At 45.5% G+C, this 26,998-nt stretch overlaps 1 protein-coding gene across 4 annotated transcripts in view; it reads right to left on the bottom strand.

Moving 5' to 3' along the window:
- Nucleotides 1-236: 236 nt before the first annotated feature.
- The window catches only part of fgf12a (fibroblast growth factor 12a), a 28,750-nt gene continuing 1,988 nt past the window's right edge, over nucleotides 237-26,998 (bottom strand). The window contains exons 1-6 of one of the 4 annotated variants that reach the window (XM_029830504.1): nucleotides 19,390-20,708; nucleotides 18,242-18,289; nucleotides 16,060-16,170; nucleotides 10,720-10,823; nucleotides 3,746-3,944; nucleotides 237-2,931 (exon numbers count right to left, since the gene is read on the bottom strand). In XM_029830504.1, coding sequence (XP_029686364.1) covers nucleotides 2,816-2,931; nucleotides 3,746-3,944; nucleotides 10,720-10,823; nucleotides 16,060-16,170; nucleotides 18,242-18,289; nucleotides 19,390-19,585 — 774 coding nt within the window. In that variant the 5' untranslated portion in view covers nucleotides 19,586-20,708 and the 3' untranslated portion in view covers nucleotides 237-2,815. Of the gene's footprint in view, nucleotides 2,932-3,745; nucleotides 3,945-10,719; nucleotides 10,824-16,059; nucleotides 16,171-18,241; nucleotides 18,290-19,389; nucleotides 20,709-24,625; nucleotides 25,093-26,998 lie in introns of those variants that run through there. The other 3 variants (XM_029830505.1, XM_003975557.3, XM_029830503.1) reach the window with 3 other exon arrangements.

The raw sequence follows: 26,998 nt of genomic DNA, 5'->3' as shown, positions 1-26,998 counted from the left end.
CGAAGGAGGGCCTATCCAAAATGACACATCGGATTTAGGGGCTCGTGAGAAGATAAATCACCCCGGGTGAATTGATAGAGGAAAATGGATTGGATTCCCAGAATGTGGAGGGGGAAAAATCCTACAGTGGTTTCAGTTTGCAAGCTTATCCCGCCACAAAAATTCAAGGATTGCCAATTAAACATGGCTGTCATCTGCGATCAATACCACATGAAATCAATGACCGCATCGGGAAACATTTTTGATAACATAGTCTTTATTCTTAAACAATCACTAACTTCATTCTGAATTTGATCAATGCATATATTTTTTTTATTTCATCTCACAATTCATAATGCATATATGAGTGTGTTCCAATGCAGTGAAATTACCTGCAAACAATAATATAATAAATACTTAATATCATATACAACCAAACCCTTTGCTCACCCTTGCATACATCAATACCCCCCCAAAAAAGTGCTTTCCTTTACTGTATCCTCCTCTATTTATACGTCCTCCCTTCTTAAATCCTCCAGGTCTCCTGCCAACCGTTGACATCGAGTACATCCAATTTCATGCATCGCTTTAAATCCACATGTATCTCTTTTGCACCAGTATAAATCACTATAAAAAGATACATACATATATATATTTATATTTATATATATGCTGGTCTTGCCTTCTGATTTTCAGAATCACATCTAAAGTTCTGTAGGAGCGTTCTGCTGCAGGTGCAGTGGAAGTCGAACTAATCTTCCGTTAGCTCTTAGCGGACAGCGCGAGGTGGCTAAGGCCCCAGTCCCCAGGTGGAAGACCCTTCGAGAGGATGTACAGATGACGTAGCGCTGTGGTTTGCTCTGTGCAAATCAGTGTGTGCTATTTGCTGTGCGGGCCACCGGATTAGCATATAATTTCCATTCAGACACGGGAGAGATGTATGAACTCCCACAAAGGTATGGAACAAGCCAATGCAACATCGAGTCAAGCATTAAATCGTGTGGTAGTCGCGTTTTGTCTTGGCTGTTGTGGTTCTGTTTCCCTTCCTAATTGGATTAGGCCTTTTATAATACCGCCTTTGATAATAAAAACACAACCCACCCTGTTCCTGTCTCCTCATCAGACTTGTGCGTCAGTTGCTGGACAACAAGCAGCCAACTCATACACCCGGCCCAATATTCAGATTACGTGTAGGGACTTCCTGAGTTAGACAAACTAACTGGCGGTTAGGAATGAGCTATGTGGCGTACCCAGCCTATGTAGCGTACCAGTCAGTTCACCTTGTTTATACAGCCCTGTCACAATGTTGATTTATGAAAGAGAAGCTTTCCTCCGCGGTGCAGCGAATGGCTCATTTCATGGGTCACAAAACCAGAGGAAGACAGAGACGGCGTGGATTACCATGCAAACCAAGTGGTGAGAGACAATGGTAATACATCTTCCCTTAACCAGGCTGAGTTCAGCTGAACGAGATTCATCCGTTTAAGACACTGCGTTGTGGTGGTTTAGCCATGATTGTGTGATTGCATGAAAAATATCAACAAGCAAGGACCTGCAGACTGTTAAACTGTTGCACACCCTGTCAACCTGTCTCTCATCCTTTGGCAATAAAGGACCTTCCAGGTCTTCCAAAAAAAATTATAAATCATGAACTGACTATATAGTTGCAATACTGATATTGCGAGAGTTGTTAGTACAGCTGCGCCAAGCAGCCGAGCAGGGGGGGAAAAAAAGAGTTTTGAAGGTGCAAATGCGATGCGACCATTTTGGCCATGGCTCAAGGTGCTGATGCTGGTCAATGTTATCTTCACTGGTTCTGGAAAAAATAGGATTTTTCATGGCAAAATGAGTGGAAATTTCTCAAATCAAGATGTCCCCCTAAAATCTTAAGAGTGTATTTCGCTACATCATAACAGTTTCCTGTTGATTCACACTTAAACCCGCTCAGACTACTTTCATCTTCAGGCTTCCATATCAAACTTACCGAACACGGAGATGGGTCATTTTCATTATTTCTTTCTTGAAGACATACTAGACTGTTCAATGCTGTATTGCTTTTTAAGTTCTGGAGTAATTCACTTATGTGAATCAGCCCCATTTGTCCTCACAAATCACATTAGTCACACTTACAGAACTCACCTGAGTAAATCGCATCTCATCCTAAGTACAGTTTCCATTAATCATCAAATACATTCGGGTTTACCCTCACAGCGGAGCAGGGTGACAGTGCAATCAAGCTCAAACCAGAGCAAGAACAAGTTGAGGTGTGGAAAAAAAGTTTTGACCCAAAAAACAACATTAAAAGTCAGAAAATCCTTCAGAGTACTTGGAATGAAAATCAACACATTAGCAATGACGTTTTACATCATTAGTTACCGACACAATGGCACAATAAAGCATACGAGAATTTGAAAATAAAGTCATGTCTTGAAACTCTGCATGATTTTAAAGCTTGATTTTCACAGCATAAATTGGAAAAGATAAATATCTGTATTTGTGTGAGGAGAGACCACCGTTCGTCTTGTTTAGGTGTCACAGCTTTTTCTCTTTTCTGTTTTTTTTTTTTTGCATAAACAATTGGCCACGTCCTGATTGAAAATCTGTTTTCATATATATCCTCTGTTTTCATAATTTATCTAAAAGGTTTTCAGAGGCAGGACTTCAGTTTGTGTTGTCTTGGGTGTACAGTTATGGTTCCTGGTCATCGCAGAGCCCTCGATAATATCAGAGAGGATGTTGATGCGTTTGTTTTTGAGGGGCGGTGGGTTTTCCTCTGGCCCCTCCCCCTGAGTCAGGATGAGGCCACGCCCCCAACCGAAGCCACTACCCACTGCTGCTATGTGGAGTCCCGATTGACAGCTTTCCCTCCATTCATGGTGGGAGTCCCTGAGCTCTTCCTGGAGCGGTGTTTTTCCTCTATCTCGTGCAGTGACGGCTCCCTGTACATACAGACTGAGGCAGAGGTGCAAAGGCGGGGAAGGAGATGGAAAGGGAGGAGAGGAGAGGACAAAAAGAGGTGGACAATGGAGAGCAGATTGAAAAGATGGATGTGGAGACAGAGACAAGGTCAGGTAGGAGGCTGGAAGGACAATTAGACCAAGCTGGGGAGGATAAAACGGGGATTGAGAGTATGTCAGCACTTTATTTCTAATATTGTTTTCGGAACTATTTCAGGACATGTGGCCCCGCATTCAGACAATCCCTAAACAGTAATGTTTTCTGCGATATTAAGTTTGATTTTTGTCACAATCGTTTGGCTGGGACATAACAACGGAACAACCAGACCAAGCAGATTGCCCATTGTGCGGGCTCACTTTGGAAAATTGACAGGAAATAAAAGGAACGACTGTTAGAGCAGTCCAAAATGTCTGGCAGGACTGCTCTATCCCAGGCCGATCTCTGATTAGATTAGTTGCGGCAAGAAAATTGTTCAATATTTTAGGAAGGAGAACATCGCACCTTAAAAATCTGACAGCAACAGAGAACTTTTTGGTTCTGTCATATTATTTTAACAAAACTGGGATTAATAGTATTAGTAATAGTAATAAGTATTACATGTGTACCCAAATATTTATTTAATATGCTACATTTTCCATAACTCACGGGAGCATCCACAAACGCCATGGGGGTATTGATTACTGAAAGAGGTTACAATATATAGATTCCTTGGGATGTGAGCAGATATTAGACCCACTTAATTAGCAGGGCAGGAAGCCATTTTGTAAATGAGAAGTGTAGGACAACAAGGACCAACTAAAAATCCTACCTTCAATGGGCCTTGGCACAAAGTGGGACGAGGGCTTTGTCTTCTTGACCCGGTTGCCCTTCATGACCTGTCCCTCCTTTGTGAGGCCGAGGAACCAGGCTCGACCCGACTCCTGCTGCCGGTACACAGTGGATGAGTAGATGACGTAGTAGTTCTCAAAAACCGACTCCTTGAACTTGCACTCTGGTGTGAACATCTCCTGCAATACAAGACAAGGAGACGAAGGCCTGAAATGGCTGTGTTCCACGAGTTGTACTTTTAACGCCGTGTTCATGTATGGAGGTAGATTAAACGAAGGCTCGTTTGAGGAGAAATAAAGGAATAAAAACGTTGTTTTTGCTTCACTCTGCCAACACCTGGCTCTCGTTACCAGCATGTGTGCACTGCCAAGGTCAAACAGCACGCTGTGTTTACGCACGCGCGCGCGCACACACACACGCACACTTACCTCTTTGTGATGTATTACTATCGAAGACGTAATACATTCTCCAGCTCTTGGCGCTCACCATCCCAACTAAAGCCCTCACCCTTCCACTAACCTTAACAAAGTGTCCTCACTTCCCAAAAAATGTCCTCACTTTGCTAGTAGAATGCGTATTTTGGTAATCAATATGTACCATCTACAAGAACACACACCCCCACAAAATCCAAATTATCAGTAAATGGAAGATTATTATCTCTTTACTTCATCATTAAAGTGATGAGTCAAGGAGAAAGTCAAGGAGGACTGCAGGAAGTAGTTCACCCCGCTCCAACTTTTTTTAAATGACCAATCTGGAGACAAACCACCGCTCTCGACTTCCAGAACAGGACCTGTGAGATTTGGCTGAAGATAATAGTGGCCCTGACCTTTAAGGATGGGCAAATGAGTTCTTTTGGCTCGATAAATCCAAATCTAAATTCAGCAGGCGAGCTGATTAGCTTGTGCTGACAGGCTGACAAACTAGATCCCCTTTTCCTTTACCAACCTCTATTCCTCTTTACTTATTTAAATGCTTTCACATACAAGGCTAAATTAAAAACCAACACTATTTGGTTCAAGGTCAGGAGATACGTGCTTGTGTGTGTGTGTGTGTGTGTGTGTGAAACCCAGACGCTGTTTCAGACAGCTGGCCTGATAGTGCACTGTCTCAGCTCATGCAGGCTTTGTGGGGCGTGTGTGCGTGTGGGGGGTGCGCGCGTGCGCGTGTGTGTGTACGTGAGTGTGTGTCACAGTGCTGTATTTCATTCATTAATATCACCTGCAGGGTTCTGTGCCCTTTTAAGGTTGTCCAACTGACTGACAGCCCAATTCAGCTTCCCGCTGGAGGTGACTGTTTATATTTATATTTGTGTGTGTGTGTGTGTGTGTGTGAGAGAGAGAGAGAGAGAGAGAGAGAGAGGGAGAGAGTGAGAGGGATTAATAAAGCAGATATATAAAAATATAGTAAATACAGAAATAAGCCTACTGGGCTGTGGGCAGATGTCTCAAGTGAAGGCTATTCATCTGTATGCAAATAAACCTTCATCTACAAGGTTAGATGGAACAAACTGTAAATGATAATGTGTGATTCAAGTGACCCTCAAAATATGTTTTCATACGACCCCGTGGACTAAGCAAATCCCAATTTAAACCTCCAGATATTTTATGGAAAACATGTTTTGAAATAGCTTTTTAGCACCTTGAACGGACACAAGTGGAATGATAACGGATGACAATTACGTGCAGGTAGCAGCTGAAGTTCACATTGGAGGTCATTCTTAAAAATGATTTCATTATAGACACATTGGTTTGAAAATAAGAGAGCCTTCGGTTCCAGAAGTTGGTTATATTAAAAAAAAATCCCCAAAAATCAAAGGCCTTCTTCTATTTTCTTCATGTTCCCTCACCCAAACTGTCTACCGGCGACCTAATGTGAGAAACGCTCCTCTGGGTCACATCAGACGGTGGAGGGAAACAACTTTTTGTACGATTTATTTGGTCGCTCCGGTTGGAGGATGCGCTGGTTTTCGCGTTTTGTGCCATGATTACCAACATAACTCAAAAGGTTGCGACACAGTTTTGGGGGAAACTTCATCACACAAGGGGGGAGTTGGGATTTACCTCAGTTTGTACAGATTAAATAGAGACTCATAAAACCTAGAAAAGCCAAGTCATCTCCTTCAATATAGAGTTGCTTATTCCAGACAATCATGTTTCTGCCCAGAAACATAATCATCACAAATCGTGCTCTGATGTGACCAGTTTCTGATCTGCTCAGTGCTTGTTTGTTGTCGGTTTACCCGCCAGGTAGATTTACACTTGGAGTTAATATGCAGACATTTCTCTCTAAAAAAAACCAAAAAAACAAAAACCATTTGTCTGCTACGCCTGGCTGCAAGAAAGGCCATTAATCGAAACCGCTGTGGCTGATAAAACTAAGCACTGCATTCAAAGATGCAAAATAAATATATGGGGGTGTTAATGTGCATTTATAAATTTCCTGACCTGGGATAAATCATCACAGGTGTTTGTGTCTGTGCTGTCGCAGTTCGCCGCCGTTCAGCGGAAAAGAGCCCCGGTGTTTATGACCGCTCACTTTTAAGGCTCAGCAGTGTGCGGCAGCTTGTGTGAAGGACTTGGACAAGGTGAGGTCACATGGTCAGTAGTGTGAAAGTGTCTCGCTGGCCAGCAGGAAGGAGGTGGCCCACAGACGCGCTGTCAAATACCGAACATCTCTCTGACTCTGCGGGGCTTCTGGGGATCACGCCATGCCTGTCTGGCAATAACGCCCCTGTGTGGGAACATATGTGTTTGATTGGGTGGGTGGGGGGGCAAGTCCCTTCTTCCATCCAAATCATGCTGAGCGCAAACACGAGCGCCAGCCTTCACAGTCCTCCTCGTAGTTTCGCTGATAAGCAGTGGAATCACCTTCAAATGTGTCCACAAGGACAGGTACGGTGTTGCTGTCTGAGGGAAGAATCAGATCAAAATGCAACCCCCCCTGCAGCGGCGGCTTGGGAACGATAGGGGTTGGATGTAAGTGACTTTGAAGGCTTTGACAGAGTGGCGTGTTTGCGAATGACTGAGGAGAAATATGTGGCAAAGAGATAGGGGTCAGCCTGGTGATTAATGACATCATCTGTAATGGACTCATGGAACAAGACGAGGGAAGAGGAAACAGAAACGCGCAGCGGCGAACCCACAATCTAGATGCGACACGCATGCAGGCATCCATTAAAATGTGTGTCAACAGGTTTGGCCCCGTCGCTTCCTCTGGCAGAACTGCATAATCAGCTAAAGTTGGTGCCACGAAACAAAAGAAAATTGAAAAGAGACGTGCCAATATTTCAGGCTGCAGCGAGGGTAAACTGATTACAATCACCCCGATTTACATTCTGTGGTGATCTGAAGGAGAAACGTGAGGGCTTCTTAGTCAAACTAGACATGTCAGCCTGCCCCCCTCCCTCTGCCGCCACCACTCCCGGGGTATTAATAGGGAGACATGAAGAACCACAGCCCATCTGATGCGGGTGACAGAATACAACGATTTATCAAATCGTTTAAAAAATGGGGGGGATTGATCTTGCAGCAGCACCATAGATTAGTGACATACAAGATTCCAGCCACACATGTACATACACGTGTTCCAATGTGCCCCATAGAGCGCACAATCAATGCTACAGATGCAAAGATGTGGCCCTTGGGAGCAGCTTATACCCAATGAGCAGTTGCTGTAATGAAATAAATGTGAGCTATTTAAGTTATTTAAATTCAGAATTCAACGCCCCAAACAGACATTTCTCCCAGAAACACTGCAGCAAAAGCTGATCAATACTTTACTCCTCTAATATGGAAGTCAGCAATTTGCAGCTGCAGCTGCCAGAGGTGGATTTTACCACTTAGCAAGGGTTGGGACCACTTGTACCACAAGGGATTTATTTTATTTTATTTACTGATTATGCGAGTCTAAAATGCCACACATTAAAGCTGTCTGCCATCCCCTCGGTCCCACCACAGTGGTCTGCTCCATGAAGAGTAGGGGCGAGATGTCAAAATAAAGAAGAAATAGCATAAAATAGGTAAAATGAGGCTGAAATGAGATGAAAAGCTGATTCCATCCATGCTGAGGGCGCACAGCTTTTTCTTGGTGCAAGTTTCGGTTTCTTGTGGCGACGTTAACATTGAAGAACTGCAGCGCCGGAGTTGAAACCATTAAGTTAATGGAGGAGCTACCTGCTGCTGGTTGCTCGGGCCATATTGACCCTCAGTAAAGTGATGGAGAGGGCGATCTACTTGCGAGGAGCAGACCCCCTCTATTAACCAATGGGTCTCATTTGAAAATGACAAAGTGCTCTGTTCAAAACCGCTGACACACATCAGAGAGAACTGGTTCAGGTAGAAAGCGGAATTTTCTCCTACATCAGAAAGCTTTTCCACATGTTGACTCATTTCAGAGTGTATATGTAAGAGAAAAGCCATCTCTGGAAGTCCCTGGGAGCTAATTATTATTCTGGTGGAGAATGAGGTCAGCGGTTGTCTAGACATCACTTATAGTGAAAGAACTCTGACTAGTTTCGCTCCTCTTTTGCACAGTTTATGCTTCTCTCTCTCAGTGGAGAGGATTGATGGGTAATGGCTCGGATCAAATCCTTAACACTAATTTTTCACAATTCCAGCTGTAAAAAAAAAAAAAAGTCAAACAGTTTCCCTGTGTACTCATAGACCTTAAATCTTATTTATTTGGCTGTTTTCACATGCTGGCAGCTCTCTTATTAGACACTGACACGTGCTCAAACAGACAGACAGACAGGCAGACAGACAGACAGAACAAACAGCAGTTGCTTCTGTGCACTAAACTAGGTCACACTGGAAAAAAATGTTATAAATAATGGAAGGGAGCTCTTCATTGTGGATGCTCAGCCCCCCACGCACTTCATCACTAAACACATCATCCTGCTCGGAAGCGGCAACACCAGCCACACCGATAAGATCAACAGCAGCGGCCATCGCGACGGCCCTTCACCTGGCGAGAGACGGCGCTCTCGTCCCCACCATCTCGGAAGAGAAAATTGTGCTGCCTTCCATCCCGCAGCAAGGGAAGGAAAGAAATATGTACATGACAGTATTAGAGAGGCTGGATGATACCCCTCAGTAATTATGTCCCTAGGGAACAGCGGTGGGGGGGGGAGCGGCACATTTCTGGTCTCAGAAGTTGTGTGGATTAAAGAAGACAACAAAAAACAAGCGGTGTGAAACTTGAGACTAGAAGAGCATATACGCTCATCACCCATGTGCAAGGGAAAAACATGAGGTTCAATATCTTAGAGGTGGCTGGCTGGCTGGCTGGCTGGCTGGCTGGCTGGCTGGCTAGCTGGCTGGCTGGCTGGCTGGATGGATGGAAATCTGAAGCCTTGTCCACTCCATTGCATGTCCAAAGTTACATCTCTATGACCCCTCTGTGCACACTCATCTAACATAATGTCTGAGCAGCTCCAGTTTTGTATGAGAATTCACTGAAGCTGAATGAAAACAAGAATGTTAAAATCACGTTACAGTGCTCTGATTATAATCATGCAGTCAGAAGCAAGAGAATGAGACATTGAAATAAGACAGACCTTAAATGCCAGATTGCAATAGGCAATCTTTTGGCTGAAGTTGCACCGTGGGAGCTCTCATAAAGTGTGCATAAAGAATAAGAGTAATTTCCCTTACAGTTAAAAAAAAGAAAAAAATCTTCAGCTGATTTGCTGGGGATGCTTTTGCATTTTAATTTGTGCTGGTCAGCCTCCTTCTAATGTAATGCATGGTAATTTCATGCAGCTCTCAAAGGACCCAGGCGTCTTGCGTAAATTGCCATCGACAGTATAGCTTCGCTAGAATTTTCAAAAAGAAAAAAATTACACTGCCAAGTATAGTGCAATATCACAAGAAGTGCCCCTTCAAAGAAAATGTGTGAGTCTGCGTGTGTCTGGTAGGTAAAAGACTGTTTGGGCATGATTATATTAATTAGAGACAGATAGGTGGGTGGAGGCTAATTATAAGACTCTTGGTAGAGCTTTGAATTGGCCACTTGTTTATGAACATTTAAATGGAACATGCAGTCGTAACAGTCCGTGCAGTGACGGCTACATCTGCTGAAGCACCCAGCACCCAGGTCACACTGGCAGTGCCACTCCAAACCAGAATTCACAGTTTCCACAATGTCGCATTTAAGCAATTCATCATGTGCCTCCTGCTGTAAAGCTCCTCCGGTGTCAATAAAAGCCAAAGATTTTATCAGGATGTAATGGCCAGTTTGCACCTCAGTTGTTCAGCTGAGGATAGCCGCTGGCGCTGCCCCTTCCTGCTCCTCTTCCCTCTGCACCACTGTACTGAAATGGATTGGGAACTGTGAGACTGGAGGTTATGTAACCATGCCAACTCGGGGATAAATTCCTGTCTCTATCCAATTTATTCAGCTCACGTGCACGCAGGCTCCATTGACTTGTCTTCAGCATGCACATTGCAACCAACAGCCATGCAGGAGAATCTCACATCACGACTGAAAATGACCATACGCCCCCTGCTGGCCATTCCACGCCGATAAAGTTGGGTAAGTGTCACGTGCAACCATAGATGTTTTAACGGGTGGAATCACACTTGCGTCTTCAGAAAAATTCAAAAAATGCAGATGTGGCCATATACAAATGTGGGAAAGCAGGAATTGTTGACAAAAGAGAGCTCAATTAACGACCAAAAGAGCTATCGTAAAAAATGGCTTAGCCCTGCACTTAAATTAAATGGAAAACATGCTCAGGGTTTTTCCAACAACAAAGTGGGGGTGAAAGCGCTGCACAGCAACTCAAAGGCACATCTGAAGAGCTCTCCAATACAGCGCAGATGAAAGGGTGGGGAGTCTTTGCTGCAGTGGGATATTGAGGGACAACAAACAGAACAAAACAATACACGATGTACGCGAAAGTAAATACACTAATGAGGCGTGGACGTCCACGTAGCGCAGGTTATGGCTTACCGAGCTGTAGAGCATGCCCTCGCCATTCATGGCAATGTAGAAGCCGCTTTTCACCCCCTGGATGGCCACCACTCTCAGACCCACAGGAATAAGATTGAAAAGAGCTGCAGGGAGGGAGAGAGAGAGAGGAAGAGACGGTGAAACGTGAAAGGAGAATCGAGAAAGTGCTGGCCAAGTGCCGCTGTTCAGCGAAAAAAACTTTTACCCAGGATAAAAATTTTACTTCCGCAGTGAAGATCACAGGGGCAAGTAAACAGCAAAAGTGATGACATTGTGTTATACTCAGCAGTGGTTAAAGTTGAAAGCGCGGGGCATGGAGGCTCGTTTCATATTCAAGGAGATCCCGAATCCCCCTTTGGAGACCGCGGCACAACTGAGCACTCAGCCTGCTTTCTCTACCTTAAAGAACAAGCGCACTGAGTGCAAATATTGGGACCCTGATGACAGAATAATTGCAAATTCATGCTGCCACTTCTTTCTGAAGTTGGAGAAACTAGAAACAGTATGATTTATTGAAGGTTGTAAATAAATTTAGGAATTATGGAGTGAACAATACCAGCTACACAACTCCTCTGTGAGGAAATGGAGAAATACAGCATGTGTGTGCTGGTTAAACTGTGCAGCATTTAGAGAGTCACTAAGTCGCTTAAATGTGAGTCTCACCTTCCCTTTCTGATTTTTTTTCTCTTTATCACAAAGAAACAGAAAGGAAACATGGATAAGTTGTTAAAACTGCCTTTGAAATGGGGATAAAAATGTACTACAGAGACGTCCTCCAACTCTGTTCCGCATGTCTAAAAGTTTCTGATTCCGGGAATCATTTCAAGACTTTTTCTCCGAACCATTAAGTGTTCCGGAGTAAACATTTAGCTTTGAAAATGCATTCACTTAATTAGGAGTTAGATGGCGTGCAGAGTCTAGCTACGTATTGATTATCATCATAAATAAACAAGCCAACAGTTCCATTTTTTTATTGAATTACTGTTGACTGCTGATTCATTTCACTGTAGTTCACTTTTTCAACTTAAAATCTACTGAACTGAAAGAGTCAAATGAAGCTAGAGGTTCTGCGTTCTATAAGGCCTGCTAAATGTAGGAAGAGGCCTGTGGCTTTGAGTGGTGGCCGTAAGAGTGACTGACAGCGCTCTGTATTGTTTGCAGTATTGCTCTGCGAGTGGTGATGGGGACTATCAGATAAAGCTGGCTGGGGCGAGCGCAGACATGCCAACACAGTTCTGTCCTCTGAGGAGATTAAATTTCGCTCAATAAATATCGACATGTCGCTTTCACCTACCAAATTTGCCCTCGGGCCGCTGGCACGGCCGGTACGCGATGGTTTGATATATGCACCCCTGAGGCTCTGATATTTAGGCGCAAAACAGCAGATGGCGAGTCCATTAGCGCCCTGAAATTTGCCTCCTTGGACTTCTCTCTCCTTTTCTCCTTGTCTGCTACCTCTCTCCTCTTCCTGTTTGCCTTTCATGGCCGCTGCATTTGTCGCAGCGGCGACTGGCGGTGCCCGTCGGTGCTCCCCACTCCCGTATCGCCAAAGCACCAAGCCACCACCTATCAAATTATACTCGGCCATCTTCTAAGCGTCGCCCTCCACAACGTTTATTTATGCTAGTTCTGACTGAAGAGCTGGAAGACAGGAGACCTAAAAAAAAAAAGTGCTGATTTCGATCTAATTACATTCTGTCGTCGCCGCTCTTCCGCCTGCCAAAAATATCGCTCGGCTGACATGAGCTGCCAGTCACCTGCAGCCTGCATATCCATGTTTTCCATTAACCGCTCCATCAGTTGATGGGCTCCATAATTACAGCAGGTCGGTCTGCTGGTGTGTACCCGATGGCCAATTCCGCTCTTAATATCCTCAGTCCTATGTCTCACTGACAATAGGGAATTTGCTGAGCCAGTCAGATTGTGGGAGGATGCCTATCATCAAATGGTCAGGCGAAATGCAATCGAACGCCTCAATAAAGCGAAATCCTCAAAAACCCCAGGTCTTCTAGTAATCTGCTACATGAAAACCCTGCCGGTAAGCCACAGGAAGTGCATTTCATGTGAGGGATACAGGAAATAAACCCTGAAGGAATGGTTTAGAGAAGCACGGAGCTAAGCTTCAAGTGCCAGGGGCGCCTTTTCAAATCCGGAGAGACACACAAATGCGACGAAAGAGGAGCTGCTACGGGTTAGAGTGTGCGCTCGTATGTATACGTAATTTATTAATGTCTTGCCGATGTATCTCGCTTGGGGCACCGTTTTCATGCAGAACAACACGGGTCTGGGTGCATTTTTGGAATTTGCTGCAGTCCCTTTTTGCCCCCTAAATGTTAGTTTGATGAATCTCCTTTCAATCTCAATTCAACCCAAACTTTTAGTCTGAATTCAAGCGTCTGTTGTTACTCAAGTGTATAAAATATTTACAATCTGAGCAGCTTATCTCTGACAACAGAGCAGTGGCGAACTGATGATTTGGGATAACTGGATTTTCCCAGATGGCAGAAGCACTTTAAACTTCTAAATTATACACCTTTTTATTTTATTTATTTAAAAAAAAAAGGGGGGGGGGGGGGGGGGGGGGGGGTTGGAAGGGGCAGCAAACAGCATAGACAGACTAGCGTCAATCTGCCCACGTTGATCGCCTGTACCTCCCGGATCAGGTATGGAAGCGAGCTAATTAACATTGAAATTCTCCAGCCGAGCGAAATAAATAAATAAGCGGGCGTGTGATCCTTCATTTGAATGATTATAGCCCTGACTTTCAGCCTCTCCATGCAGCAGTAATAACAATAAATCCAACCACTTAAACAGCAAAGCGAACATCTGGGCTGTTTGACACTCTGTGTGAAGAACACAGAATGCTAATTAGCATTAGATCCTGAGAAACCAATGCCAATTTGCATCTTTAAAAAAGTCTTTAAGTACTTATTATGATAGCAAATTCTGCCCTGATCATTAAAGAGATTTGCAGTTTCCTTCCTTTATTCCACAACCATGTTGATACAGACCAGGGGTCGGCAACGCAAACTGTTGAAAGAGCCATATTGGACCAAGAAAACAATAACAAATCCGTCTGGAGCCGCAAAAACTGAAATGCCTTATAATGAAGGCAACACATGCTGTAAGTGTCTATATTAGCTTTATTAGCCTACTATCAAAATGATAATTAGGCTACAAATACATAACGAGCATCCTGGAGAGAATGACGCACCACGTGACCACTCTGCTGTATGGTGGTGCTTTAAGTTTAACTTCCATTATAATGAGATGTGGAAATTAAATATTTATTATACAAATTTTTACAGCATTGGAAAACTTTAAGAATGTTTGTCATGTTTTTCCTCCTACAGAAATTATATTAAAACAAAAAATATATTCACACATCTTTTCCCTATATTTGCTAAAGCTCCAGAGAGCCACTAGGGCGGCGCTAAAGAGCCGCATGCGGCTCTCGAGCCGCGGGTTGCCGACCCCTGATACAGACGTTATGAGTCAACATGCTATCGAAACAGGTTTGAAACAACCACACATTTATTGCAGCTTCCTTTCATTATTGTTACCCACGTAAGGGTATAAAGAGGCCGGGAGGCCAAGGGCTACTCCGCTCTCATCAGCCGTTACGACACTGCAGCAGTCTAACTGCCCGATCAGACGTGACACACCTTCCAAATGTCCAATTGTCTTCGTTGATCACAGCACAACCCCCACAATACCCAAAAGGAGCGGAGCATCACCGTTTACATTCTGCGCACACGTCGCATATATACAACGGAGCCATTCTGGGGCTAATAAAACAAATGCTCGCCCCCGTCCCCTTTGTCAACACGGAGCGTCAGGGCCTGGCGATGTTTTCATCATTACTGTGATTGACTCGCTGATGACGGCCAAATCCATAGCTGTTTAAATTCGCCCAGTGGCGTTGCTTAACTGAACGCTGTCTTGAGGCAGCCGCTTTTACTTAAGCTTCCGTTCGGCCGTGCTTAGCGTTGGCTACATTAACTATTCAAAACCATGTTTTATTAACAGCCGAATTACATTCATTTTTCATGCCTTTATTTCACTAAAAGTCTTTTGCTGTCTCTATATCAGAGCTTGTTTTCTGCTGGCGTGTAAAGCGCTCCATGTTAGGTGACACCGGCGCTGCAGACCTCATCACGCTCCTCAACCTCCCCCTTCAAATATATGACTCTTTTCGCTCTGCTGAGGATGCTGCAGGTCAGAAAGTGGGAGGTTTAAGGGTGAGGGTAATCTATTATTCTAATAATCCAGCAGCACGATCAATAGTTCAGTGCAAGACCTGAATACCGTAGCCAAAAGGTCAATGTTTTATCTTCCCTCACCCTCCTGTTTTTGTCTTCTCCTCCACCTTCCATCTTTTCACTCTAAACTACAAATTCTTCTGGATGCACCTCCAGCTCCCTCCGCTCTCTCTCTCTCTCTCCCTCTCCCTGCATCCGCCTTCACCCTGTCTTTTAGCTTCTCGCAGAAAGAATTATTCATTGGGTACAAACGGGAAGGTATTTTTAGTTTCCTCTGGCTGAATTATTCACTGCTTTCCTGCATCCTTTGGACCAGTGGGCTTGCTTTTACAGGAGGATTACTGACAAGCGGGGAAACCCTCACAAAAAACAAAACCCTCATCAATCCTGTACCCTTAGAAATATGCAGATTGTGGGGGCAAGCGGTGGGGGGGAGAAATCAGCCTTTTTCCCTCCTGTGCTACAAACTTTTTTTTTTAATCGAACATGCGCTTTGAGTGGAAACCGGGCAGTCGTTGGCTGTAATAATGACGATTGCTTTCTCATAAGGCTGGGGAGGCGAACGTCATCATCATCACTTTGACCACCGGTTTCCACTGACATACGCTGCGCCAACACGACTCTTAATCATCTAAAGGAAAGTGTTGGCCTTCCTCCTTAATGAGAAAAGAAACTCTGCAGATTTTCCTTGAGGAAGCACTCGATCGATAATAGAATGTGGCAATCTTTGGTGCATTTATACGTGTTAATTTCCAGCCAGAACTGAAGCGGACACATAATTTAGAGCTCCCTGTGTTAACACCAGGCAAATTCATACACCGGCTGAGGAGTGTGTGACACATTTACAGTTACATTAGTATCTCATGTGTACGGTTGCATAACCACAAGCAGAAAAGAGGGCACTCTGTTGTGGATAAATTCCCTTCAAATTTGTAAGCTTTGTAGTGATAATCTACTTCCGCGCAGGGATTAGTATGTATACGTGCGCGTATACAGTATTTGTACTGGAGTCATTGCTATTTATGTTTATTTAACTGCTTTATGTTGTGAACTGCAGCTTCGATGATGCTCCACTCACTGTTGTCGCTGTTTTCGTCCTTACTGCCGTCGATGGTTCCATCCGGCTGCATCCGCAGGTAGAAGCCCTGCTGGCTGAACAGTCGCGTCACGATGCCTTTCAGCTGTGGCTCTGTAACACACGCACGCACGCGCGCACACACACACGCAAGCAGACCATCGGCCAGACCACAGCACCATCCCCACCAAGAACATGTCAGTGCAAGGTTCTATTTACTGAGGAAACATAGCAGGTTCTCATGACGTTCCCGTGTGTATGTGTGTGTGTGTGTTTGTGTGTGTGTGTGTGTGTGCGAGCCTCTGTGGTCATGAAGCTTTTACAAACACATGTTTGACAAGTGTATCGTGTAGGTGTTTTATATTTTGGCTGTGGAAGATGGACAGTACCAGCAGAGCTTTTTATAGTGTTGCATGACCTGTCAGCTATTCTGAAGAAGAAAATCAGCTTTATCGATCGATAATCTGCTTTATCGATCGATATAGATAAGATAGATAGATAGATAGATAGATAGATAGATAGATAGATAGATAGATAGATAGATAGATAGATAGATAGATAGATAGATAGATCTGCTACGTTGAGTCCTTCAACCATTTATTTGCTCAAAATGGCGGCCTTCAAAATGAACTTGATGGGCCATTTTGAACATGACAACATGCTCAGAGGAGAAGCTTTGGTGTTTTTTTTCTGAGTGAATTTTAAAAGAAGAGACAGAGAATAGTTTTTTTTTTTTTTGGTGTGCAAACAATGGAGCCCCACTAGATCTACCCCCATAGATTTGCCTTGCCGCAGATTTCTGAGACAAAATCTGACAGCGGGCGGATATTACTGATCCTCGGCTTTTTGCTGTCTTGGGTTTCAGACAGGGAGGGAAAGTTTGCCCTTTTTTTCGCAGTGAACGAGCTCATTACATGCGGGCGAATACGTATCGAGTAACCGAAATCGCTGGCTTCGCAGGGCGTGCAACCCGAGGTGCGTGATTGGAGTAAAGGAGTGCGAGTGATGTTGGGAATTCAAGGTCGTGACCAGACTCTGGGGTCAAAGCTGTTTGGCAGCAAATCGGAAATTCGAGATGGGAACCCTGACTCGTTGCCAACGGAGACGACCGTTTATTCCAACTCCAAAGTTGATCAGTAGAATAACTGAAAATGCAAAAAGTGTTATTTATATTATACATGAGACAAAAGTGTGGAGAGAATAACGATCACACGGACCAAACCTTTGAGCAATAGCGCTCTGCCCGGCTGTAAATCATCCTGCCCGTCAGTCCCCGGCTCATCTAATCTCGGGACAGGCCCTTCATCATTTATTACAGGCTGGGAGAGGAGGACATGTGCGCCTGCATGTATGTGCTTATGTGTGCGTGAAAGCACGTGGGAGTGTGCAACGCCGGTAAATCACACATGAGAACTAGACTTCCGTAAGTTAAGACCTCAACCTGGGCCTCCGGCATCCACTGAAGGCCCATCATCCCCAACCATTTAGCAGGGAGTGTGTACCAAGCGTGTTCGCTCGTGTGTGCCGGTACGAGCTACAGATTGCATGCGATGCCACGCTGCAGGCCGCCCAGCGGACCCACGGCGCATCAAAATATCATAAATTTACATCATAAAAATACAGAAGGACAGACAGATCTACGACAAATGGTGTCATGGCCATGAAATGGTGAATGATCACCGGTGTCTGACAGGGAGGGAGACACTATAGGTACACCCGAAACACACGACAGCACAGACCTCCACTACATGGAAGCGCTCGACATGTCAACACAGAACAAGGAAGCGGGGGGTAAAGAAACACAGACGGAAGAATGAGGAAGAGGAGGCCATCGAGAAGGGAGGAAGAGAGATGGACGAGCAACAAAGTAGAGGAGGAGCTCAAGCTACCAAAAGATGAAAACGGGTACGGAGGGAAGCGTTCAAATCCAGGAAAGCACTGAAGGAGGGATGGAAATTATAAAAAAGAAAAAAAGAGGAAGAAGAAATCAACATGGGAAAAAGGCTCTCGGCTGTCAGACAGGTGTTGAAGCCCCCCGCCCATCCCGCCCTCCCCTCTCTTCTGAAACCCCACCCCCTCCCCTCCCGCCCCCTCCTTGGCCGAGGGGGGGAGTCGACATGGGCGCAGGATGGGGTGGAGACGAGAAGAAAACACAGCACACACGGATGGAGGCTGAGCTACTGACCTAGCCTGCAGCCCTTATGGGACACCTGTGGAGGTTTCGAGGGTGCATCTTACGAAGGGGTGGGGGTGGGGGGGGATAGAAGGAAAGACAACAGGCTTTTAAACAGGCAGAATTCAGAAGTTCTCCAGCGCGTCGGCTGTTTATGTGCAAGATGAAATAACAGGATGACCAGTTAGAGGAAATACAGCATCTGTCTCAGTCACCTACCTGTCCCACCGTGTCTGGAGTGACTTTTTATCTCCTACAATCCACATCTCTTTAATGGAAATTCTCTTCCTCAAGAGATTGGTCTGAATGAGCAGGAATTTACTTGAGCCTGCCGGCCTGTCTCTGCCCAGTTCCCTCCTTTTTTCACCCCCCCTGCTCAAAAAGCTCTGCTTCGTCCCTCACTCGCCTCTCTGCGGAGCTCTGAGAACCTGACTGCCGTCCACCGCGTGACAAATCTGTCTGGATTCAGAGCGGCAGGACTTGTTATCTGTGCTCCAGAGGCAGACCCAGGCAAAGGGAAGAGGGGACAGACATTCCAGGGCGAAGTGTATTGAGCACGGAGCCTCTCCACGGAGCCAAAGTGGCTCTTAATCACCATACCTCCTCCACTGCAGCATAGCTCCCTCTGCCATAAACATTTAGACTATCATTAACACCTTTATTCTTAAAAGAGCTTTGGTGCACTGCAGTGCAACTTATTTCCCCCGCTGTACCTCAATCTGCAGCGATTCTGAATTGGGAAATTGAAGGGGGGGAAATGAAATGTGCAAAATTAGCTGTCGGGGCAAAACTGGCTGAGGGTTCGACTGGAATACAGTAGCGCCAATCTCTCATTGATTATTCTGATCAGGGCAGAACCATATAGATCGCGTCCATGCTTTCAGGCTGATTTCTTTATTTCGTTGTGGAAAGGGGGAAACGCTGCGCTGGACTAGGGAAGAGCGAGATCTAACGGAACAGGTGGATCTTTTTCGCACCGCGGAGGGGAAAATTCTACCTTTTCCGACTCCGACTGGAGCCGTGGACTGCAGTATAATGTCTCTGCTGCTCCAGAGGGGCGGGGTGGCGGAGTAGGGGGGTTGGGGAAACCGTTTCCATGCACACACTTAACGCACATCATTATTCTTATTATTCATTTTTTTTTAATCTACAGCACTGACCTGGTCGCCGCCGAACCGGTCTTTTCTTCCCGCTGCAGAAGCGGACTTTGCTGAAAACCCCCAAAAAATGCCTCTCGCAGAGAGAGCGGGGGTCCTTGCTGGGGCTGGGGCGACGTTTCGAAGTCGAGACCCGGTCGCTGTTTGACTCCCTCGCCTGGCGTTTCTGCCGGATCAGGGAGCTGGCGATAGCGGCCATCTCCCTGAGACGAGTCTAAAAAAAAACGAGGATCTGGGGTCGAAGTCGGACGTCGGTGCAGCTTCTTGGCGCAATTTTTTTTTGGGGGGGGGCGGAAAGTGTTAATTGTGTTTTTTTTTTTCTTAGGTCCACGCGTGTTTTAAAGAAATGTCATTGTGGTCAGATACTCCTCTTAATTCCGGGCATCATTGCGGTGCAGGCAGCATCCTTTTAATGTGAGCGTGCAGCTGCCTGTTTACAGCACCCGGGAGTCAGATCAACAACGACCGATCTTAGAAGGAAAAAAAAAAAAACACAAAACATACGTCTGGTCTAGGCCACGGGGGCCGACATGTCAGCCGTGAAGTCATGCAACAGTCTGGACAAGTTGATGCAGCTCCGTTCCGGAGGCGTTCAGGTGTGCCAGGTGAACCGTGCCGCGTCTGGTGAGCACGACTTCCAAATCGTCATCCGCACAGCAGCCCTATCCTCTGGTTTCCTCCCGCCTCCCGATGACTCGCATTAGCACATGCCCGACCGGAGGACGGATCCTAACTTTATTTCTACACTCCATGCATGAATGAGACGCGTCCGCCGTCGCTCCGGCGCGATAGAGATGCGTGAGTCCGCTCTCGGCTGCTTCAGTCGGCGGTGGTGGGGGTGGGGGTGGGGGGGTAAAAACGGAAGAGGCTACTCTGCAAGAAAAATGCTGCAGAGATGTGATTTCAGCTCGCAGGGAGGGAGTCGAGCAACAATTAGTTCAGGTGCCTCGGCGCGGTTTTATCGTTGTTTAGTTTGTTGTTGTCGCGCACAAATAATGAAACAACCAATAAGAATCCAGCGCGTATCAAATATACGACGTCCGTAACGCCACGGCGAGACTGGACGGTCACGGTCCACAGCATCTCTCTGTCCCTCCAGCTCCCTCCACCCTCCCTCTCATTCCCTCTCTCTCTCTCCTCCGCTCTCTCACGCACATCTTCAAACGCAATCATACGTGATTGAGGTTTGCATCACGGATTCTGGGTTGGGGTGCAAGACAGATGATCTGCACGAAGGGAATGCGTGAATACAAAACAGATGCAATAAAAAAAAGAGAGGCTGGAAGGGGCAAGGCGTGCGTGATTATGCAGGATGGAGTGCGCGTGTACAACATCGGGATGATGTGCCCATCTGTACAGAAGAAGGTGAAGAATTACAATCTTCCCTTGGAATGACTGTTAATCCGGAGCGGCAAACTCGTTTTGAAACGAGGACGCAGGCGGCTGCTCACTGTGCAGCGCGCGCATAAAAGATAAATCTTAATCAGCTTTGCTTTGTAATGTGGAGTCATTTTTTATACCTAAGTCCACATTTTACTCATTTAAACCTCCGCGGCCATGTGAATAACATGGATTCTGGCTAAAAGGATTACCTGCAACAGGTTGTAGCCAGTGCCCAAAACGTCCCCACAGGAAACAGGAATAAATACGATTTGGTTCTTAGGATGTACTTAAATTGGAGCGTAATTGGGTCCAAAAGTCGACAAAACACGTCAAAATGGAAATTCTGCAGGGATTTTTCGTCATTGTAATATCGGTTTCCAAACCCATGTGGCGTTCAGGAACATGGGACGGCCCGCGGTGGTCTCCCAAGAGGAATGCCTTTGGAATAAAGGTGATTAAATAAATAAACACCCTAGTGTGTAGCGCGATGTGTGTGTTCACTAAAAAACTGTCTCCTTCTCTCCCGATTATGTCACATAAAAGAGGCTTCTTTTTTTCCCCTAGGACTCTAAATCCAACATCGGGAAAGGTTGAGAGCAGGACAGAGATGGTTTTCTTCTGACTTGCACTGTCTGCCGCCCCCATCCCCTATCTTACATAAGTGCCGAATGTGAGGCACTGCATCCACATGTGTGTGTTTGCGTGCGTGTGCAAGCGAGTCCTGCGAGAGAAGCAAAGTAAACTCTTTTCCAGCAGTGAAATAAAAGCCATAAACGGGAGGTCGCGGTATTAATCGACCATAATCTTGTTTTGCCTTCCCAAACCGCATCAGTCATGGCAGAAATGCCGATAACGGCTTAAATAAGGTATTAATCATCCAGGGAGACATGTATTCCTTAAGAAAAAAGCCGTTGTAGGGCGAAAAGGGGTGGATTTTTTGGTGCAGGGCAATAAGAGGATGGCACATAAATCGTTGTCAATGAAAGATAAAGCATTCCCTGATGAAACGATGCCGGGATTCCGCCCTCCACAGACACGAGTGAACGTCTCTTGAATTCAACCGAGATGTGTCCACAACGCTGCTGCTTTTTATTCATGCAGGCAGCGTGTTGCAGTCAGCAGAAGTGAATTTATTTGACTGCTTATGCAGTTCGCCACGTTGATTTATAATCGCGGCTACAGCTGCACCCGCGCGGGGAGACTGTTTTAGCATTCAAACACATTCAACATAAGGGGTTGCAAAAACTTTCTCTGGGATTTGAACACACCATTGCAGCCTTTGCGCCACAGCCGCAGAAGCGCCCTCCGGTCGTTTCTTCATCGCTGCTGCCCTCTTGTGGCTAAAAAGGGAACTGCTTTTGATTGCAATAATAAACTGAAGTTCCCACTTCAACCTTCTCGCTCATCTTCAGCAGCGACAGATCAAATAGATGTTTTACTGCATATAGACATGGATTGTATGGATGAACGAAGTAACTGGTTTAACCAGTGCTCGCAGTTATGGAATAATTAGACAAATGCATGCTCTTGGAAACAAGCACCAGTTGAAATGGCCTTCGATCACTTTGGGTTGAAAACAAGCTACGTTTTAGCAGAAAATGCTACAATCAATGATCAGAGCTCAATAATGGAAACCTACAGTCATGTTTCACTGCTAATTAGAGTTCGTAACTTTGCAGACAAACAGCAAACTTTTTTGCATCAAAGAAGAAAATGGGCACTAACGTTTTAAATTTACTATAAAGACCGATCCCTCCACTGATATTTCTTAAGATACCTGCATTATATACACACATGCTCAACCAACAATGGACAATATCAAAAGCAGTATAAGCTATTATTCAGGAAATTATTCTTGATAAAGTGTGATAAATTCCTTAAATGCCATCGTGTCTGTTGAATATTTGCCTTATTTTCTACAACTCAAAACTGATCAAATATCTTTACCACTGCATTAAGACGGACATCCTCTTAATCCCACACTGACACAACAAACTATAGAATAAGCAGAGAGCACAAGAAAGTTTTGCCTGACAAGCAGCCACTGTTTCAGAGAATATCCGCTCATCAGGAGCGCCGACCTTTCACTTAACGCCGTGTTAGCGCAGCATAAGCAGCGCTTCAGGTTTCAGGCGCTTGTTCAAGGACAAACAGCCTTCAGGGTTTGATTATCATCTGTAGAACTCTCTTGCCACATCAACAGCCCCAGACAAGGAACGAATAGAATAAGGTATGAGAAATAAAACTGGTTTGGCCAAATGATTCCTACAAACAATAACCCCCAGTTGTAATTAAAACTGTTCAACACAGGCCAAGTGCACTCCTGAAAACCAGGAAAACAGGTGCAACAAGCCTGCTTCATCCAAAGTCCCTCTGTGGAGAGCGGCTCAGTTTGAACCAGTCTTTGTGGCGTGATCCCACGGGACCAATATCCCTCAGATCAGTGACGGACTCTGATTACACAGCCTGGCGCTGCCCCGCTCTTCCCCTAAAAAAATAACTTTTCTGTCCCCTTTTTTGTCTGATAAGAGCTCGAGTCAATACAGACATTCAAAGACTTTGGATGTGAGCTCGTGTTGACTAGCGAGGTGCTTTAATATCCCATTTATGATTTATGCTCAGATGGTTGGGGGAGCAGAAAATATGCAAAAGTTGTTTCCTTTTTTCCTTTTCTTTTTCGGAGTCACAGAGCCGAGCTGCAAAAGATCAAAATATAAAAGATCAAATGGGAAATTCACCCGTCGCGGTTTTATCTGTTTCATCGTTGCCATCCATCTGTGCCAATCCTGTGAGCTGGCTCATGAGGGTCTGATTGAGGTCACGGGGGTTCATCTCACAGAGATGCCAGATAAGGAGCGTTGGCGCTCTATTGCCGCGTTCCACAGATCCCAGCGTGCGCGCTGCTTTTGGTCCAACTCCCTCTGAGGAATCAACTGTGCTTAATGGAGTTTCTAATTGTCTGCCCTGAATAGGAGAAACGAGCCGAAGCTCCCGGAGATCCCTCTCTGCAACAGAAGGAGCAGCACGTTCTCCGGAACGTTTGGAAAATGGCTCCGGCGACGGGGTTGAAAGTGAACAACAGCAGCAGCAGCAATGCAGCGAACTGCTGAGACATGAGTAGAGGACATGGCAGGCATCTTCGGCTCACTGCCAAAAACTGTTGAGCACCGCTCCGGTGCGTGAGCATCGAAGCCGTTCAAATAAAAGTGGAGTTTGGGGACTTCAGCCCCCCCAAACCCCCCCTCACCACCCTCAGCAAGTCTTACCTTCAAGAGACTTTTCCCATGACTTTTGATAACAATAAACACCCATTTCTCAACCCTGTTCTGAGGGCTCTAATCCCATGTTGACGCTTTATTCAACTTTTATCAAAGATTCGATTCCGACCTTTTCAAACTTAACAGCGCTCCTGCAGTGACGCTGTCCGCGGTGCTGAAACGCGCCGCTTTGTTTTGGGGCCCTGAAGCGGCGCTGCCTCAGAGGCCCCTGAAGTTTAACGACTTTATCCCCGCATTGTCCGTGGTTTTTTTTTTTTTCTCCTCCCCGACCTGCTCGGATGCAGCACTAGAGCATCCGCAACATACAGCGGGTAAAGTAACCGGAGCCAGTTCCGGAGGAGTGCGGCTCGATGCTGCCTGGCAGCGGCACAGCAAGGAGAGGCTCTGCTCACTGCAGACTCGGAAGATTTTTTGACTCACACACAAGAGTGGCCAGGAAAAAAAAAACACACACACCCGCTAACCCCTTCCTCTCCCCCACTTTAACCCCTCTAATACCCCCCCACGCGTTATGTTTCTTTTCAAGATGAAAGCCGTGTGAAGGTAGCCATAGCGCTACGTCGCTGTTTGTCTCTCACCGTTGGTGATAGTGGTCGACTTCGATCGTTGTCCACAGAAACACTGCAGCATATGCGCTCCTTTCTGAAGGAATGGCCTCAGAATCCTCATTGATTTGGGTTGATGGGAGCCTCACTCAATCCAAACAATCGGACAACGCTATCGCAGCACGGCAGGGTCAGGCACCATAGCGTAGCCGGCCAGCCAGCCTCTTCTCCGGGCTCGCACAAGCTCTCAAAACGCCGGAAGGGCACAGTCTGCAGGGCAAATTACGCTAAAACGAGGCATCTTGAGTGATTCCCCCTTTCTCTATCTCTCTCCCACACTCTCTCCTTGTCTTTCCTCAGCCTCTCTCTCTCTCTCTCTCTCTCTCTCTCTATTTTCTTCTCAGCAGCCGACGGTCATTCGCGTTCGCAGCGCGCTTCTCTTCCGCCACGGCGAGCAACGCAAGGACGTTACAATGTGCTCTTAATTGTACACCTCCCCCCGCACAACCACCCGCCTCCCCCATTCTACCAGCAGCAGAGAAGGGGGGGGGGAGAGAAGTTAAACTGCAGGGGTAAGTGACGGGGCCCCCAGTGAGGTAATGCGGAGTTCGCCGATATCAAAGAAGCCATTCATTTTTGTTTGAATTTAAAGCTTTTGCTCTTCTTTTTTTCGCCCCACTCAGGGTAATTTATCTGGGAATAAACTGAAAACACGTGAGCTACGTCAGCTGCAGCCAATCGCTTTAAATGGGGGGGGGGGGGACTTTACACGTGCGTAACAGTCAGAAAGTCGCTCTGTCACTGGTCAGCAGGTGTGTGTGTGTGTGTGTGTGTGTGTGTGTGTGTGTGTGTGTGTGTGTGTGTGTGTGTGTGTGTAAAAGTTCACTCTTTCGATAATTAGACATGCAATTATTGGATTGGTTCTGGTCACGTGATCAGAGAAAAAGAATCTGCTCTGCATGTGGATGGAGCATGTAGGCCGCATATGGGTCATATATTCAGATACAGTATATAGATTTGTTTTCACGAAGTTTCACACTTTGTTTGAACTATATTCTGACGTAATGGCAGAGCAATAAACAATGTTTTTATCTTACATGGTGCAGTTCGTAACAACTCTTTGGAAGAGTTATTAATACCATATGTATTATACTGTGGCCTCAGTATTGGAATAATGTTTCATCAAATATCCCACTAAGTCTACTTTGGGAAATTATAGAATTATTTTATCTGTATTAAATTTAAATCCTTCCCCTCACAACCTCTACAAAATCATTCTGGTACCATATAGAGTACATGTTCCATGTACATACATTTTAATTAAAGCTCTAAAAAAAAAAAGCATTCTGCTTCATTACGTTTCCGCAGTTATTAAAGACTATAAACTGGATTTTAAATTAAACCCTTTGATTTCAAATTTAAATCTTGCCGCAACCGTAAAGGAAGTTACACTGGAAAGGGATTTTTAAACTAAGTAGACAGCAATAAAGCTAAAAACCTATTTTTTTTTAAATCAAGGCATCCTTGAATGTCTGTTCTGGGGGGTGTTGAATTGAATTGGTGTGTTCATTCCACTTTAGATGGAGCCATAACAAAGAATTCAAACTCGATACCAAACCGCAGAGAGAATAAAACACGATGAATTAAAGGTACTGATCGTGACACACAACAACCACAACAAAATATCATGTGTGCTGCAATAAGAACGAGTGGACTTCCTGTCTGGCTGCAGCTTCTGCCTTTTTACGGCATTTCACTGATTTTCATTGTGAATCTTTGTTGTTTTCCTGTCAGAATAAAACAGAGGGAGACCCTGTGGACCTTCCCTGGCTGTGTGACGCATGTATGATGTGCATCAGGGAACATTTCAGGCCAGTAGAACCGGGCCCATGCAAATAAGGAAGGGTCAGAGGGGTAAAGACAGAAAGAGCTGGAGGGAGGGTGAGGGTGTGTGTGTGCGTGTGTGTGTTGGAGGGGGGGAGGGGGGTGTTGATGCTACAGTCAGCTGCTGTTGGACTGCAGAGGGTTGATGTGGGTGAACGCCAGGGAAACCAACACGTTGGAAACTGCAGCAAGCGGGCAATGTATCAATAAAAGGGTGATTTTTGTTTGTTTTGATAGTCACCGAATGATATGTGTAAAAAAAAAAAATCAAATATGGTGGCATCCGTTTCTTCGTTTCTCTGAAATGTGATTCTGTCAGTGCTCACGGAGATAAAAGAAACAAGTAAAAAGGCTACAGATTACTGGGAGGGATGTGAAAGGCCATCATGTCTGTAATTATGTCATAATTCTATAAGGGTTTGTGGAGATTGTGAGATTTTCCTTATAGATTTAAGACTTTTTTGACCCCTGTAACTACTGTAATATCTTCACCGCACCTGACATCACATTTCCTGGTATCTA

The sequence above is a fragment of the Takifugu rubripes genome, chromosome 22, assembly GCF_901000725.2.
Source record: "Takifugu rubripes chromosome 22, fTakRub1.2, whole genome shotgun sequence".
Taxonomy (NCBI): domain Eukaryota; kingdom Metazoa; phylum Chordata; class Actinopteri; order Tetraodontiformes; family Tetraodontidae; genus Takifugu; species Takifugu rubripes.
The sequence above is the reverse complement of the archived record's forward strand: the minus strand, read 5'-3'. Positions and strand labels throughout refer to the sequence as shown.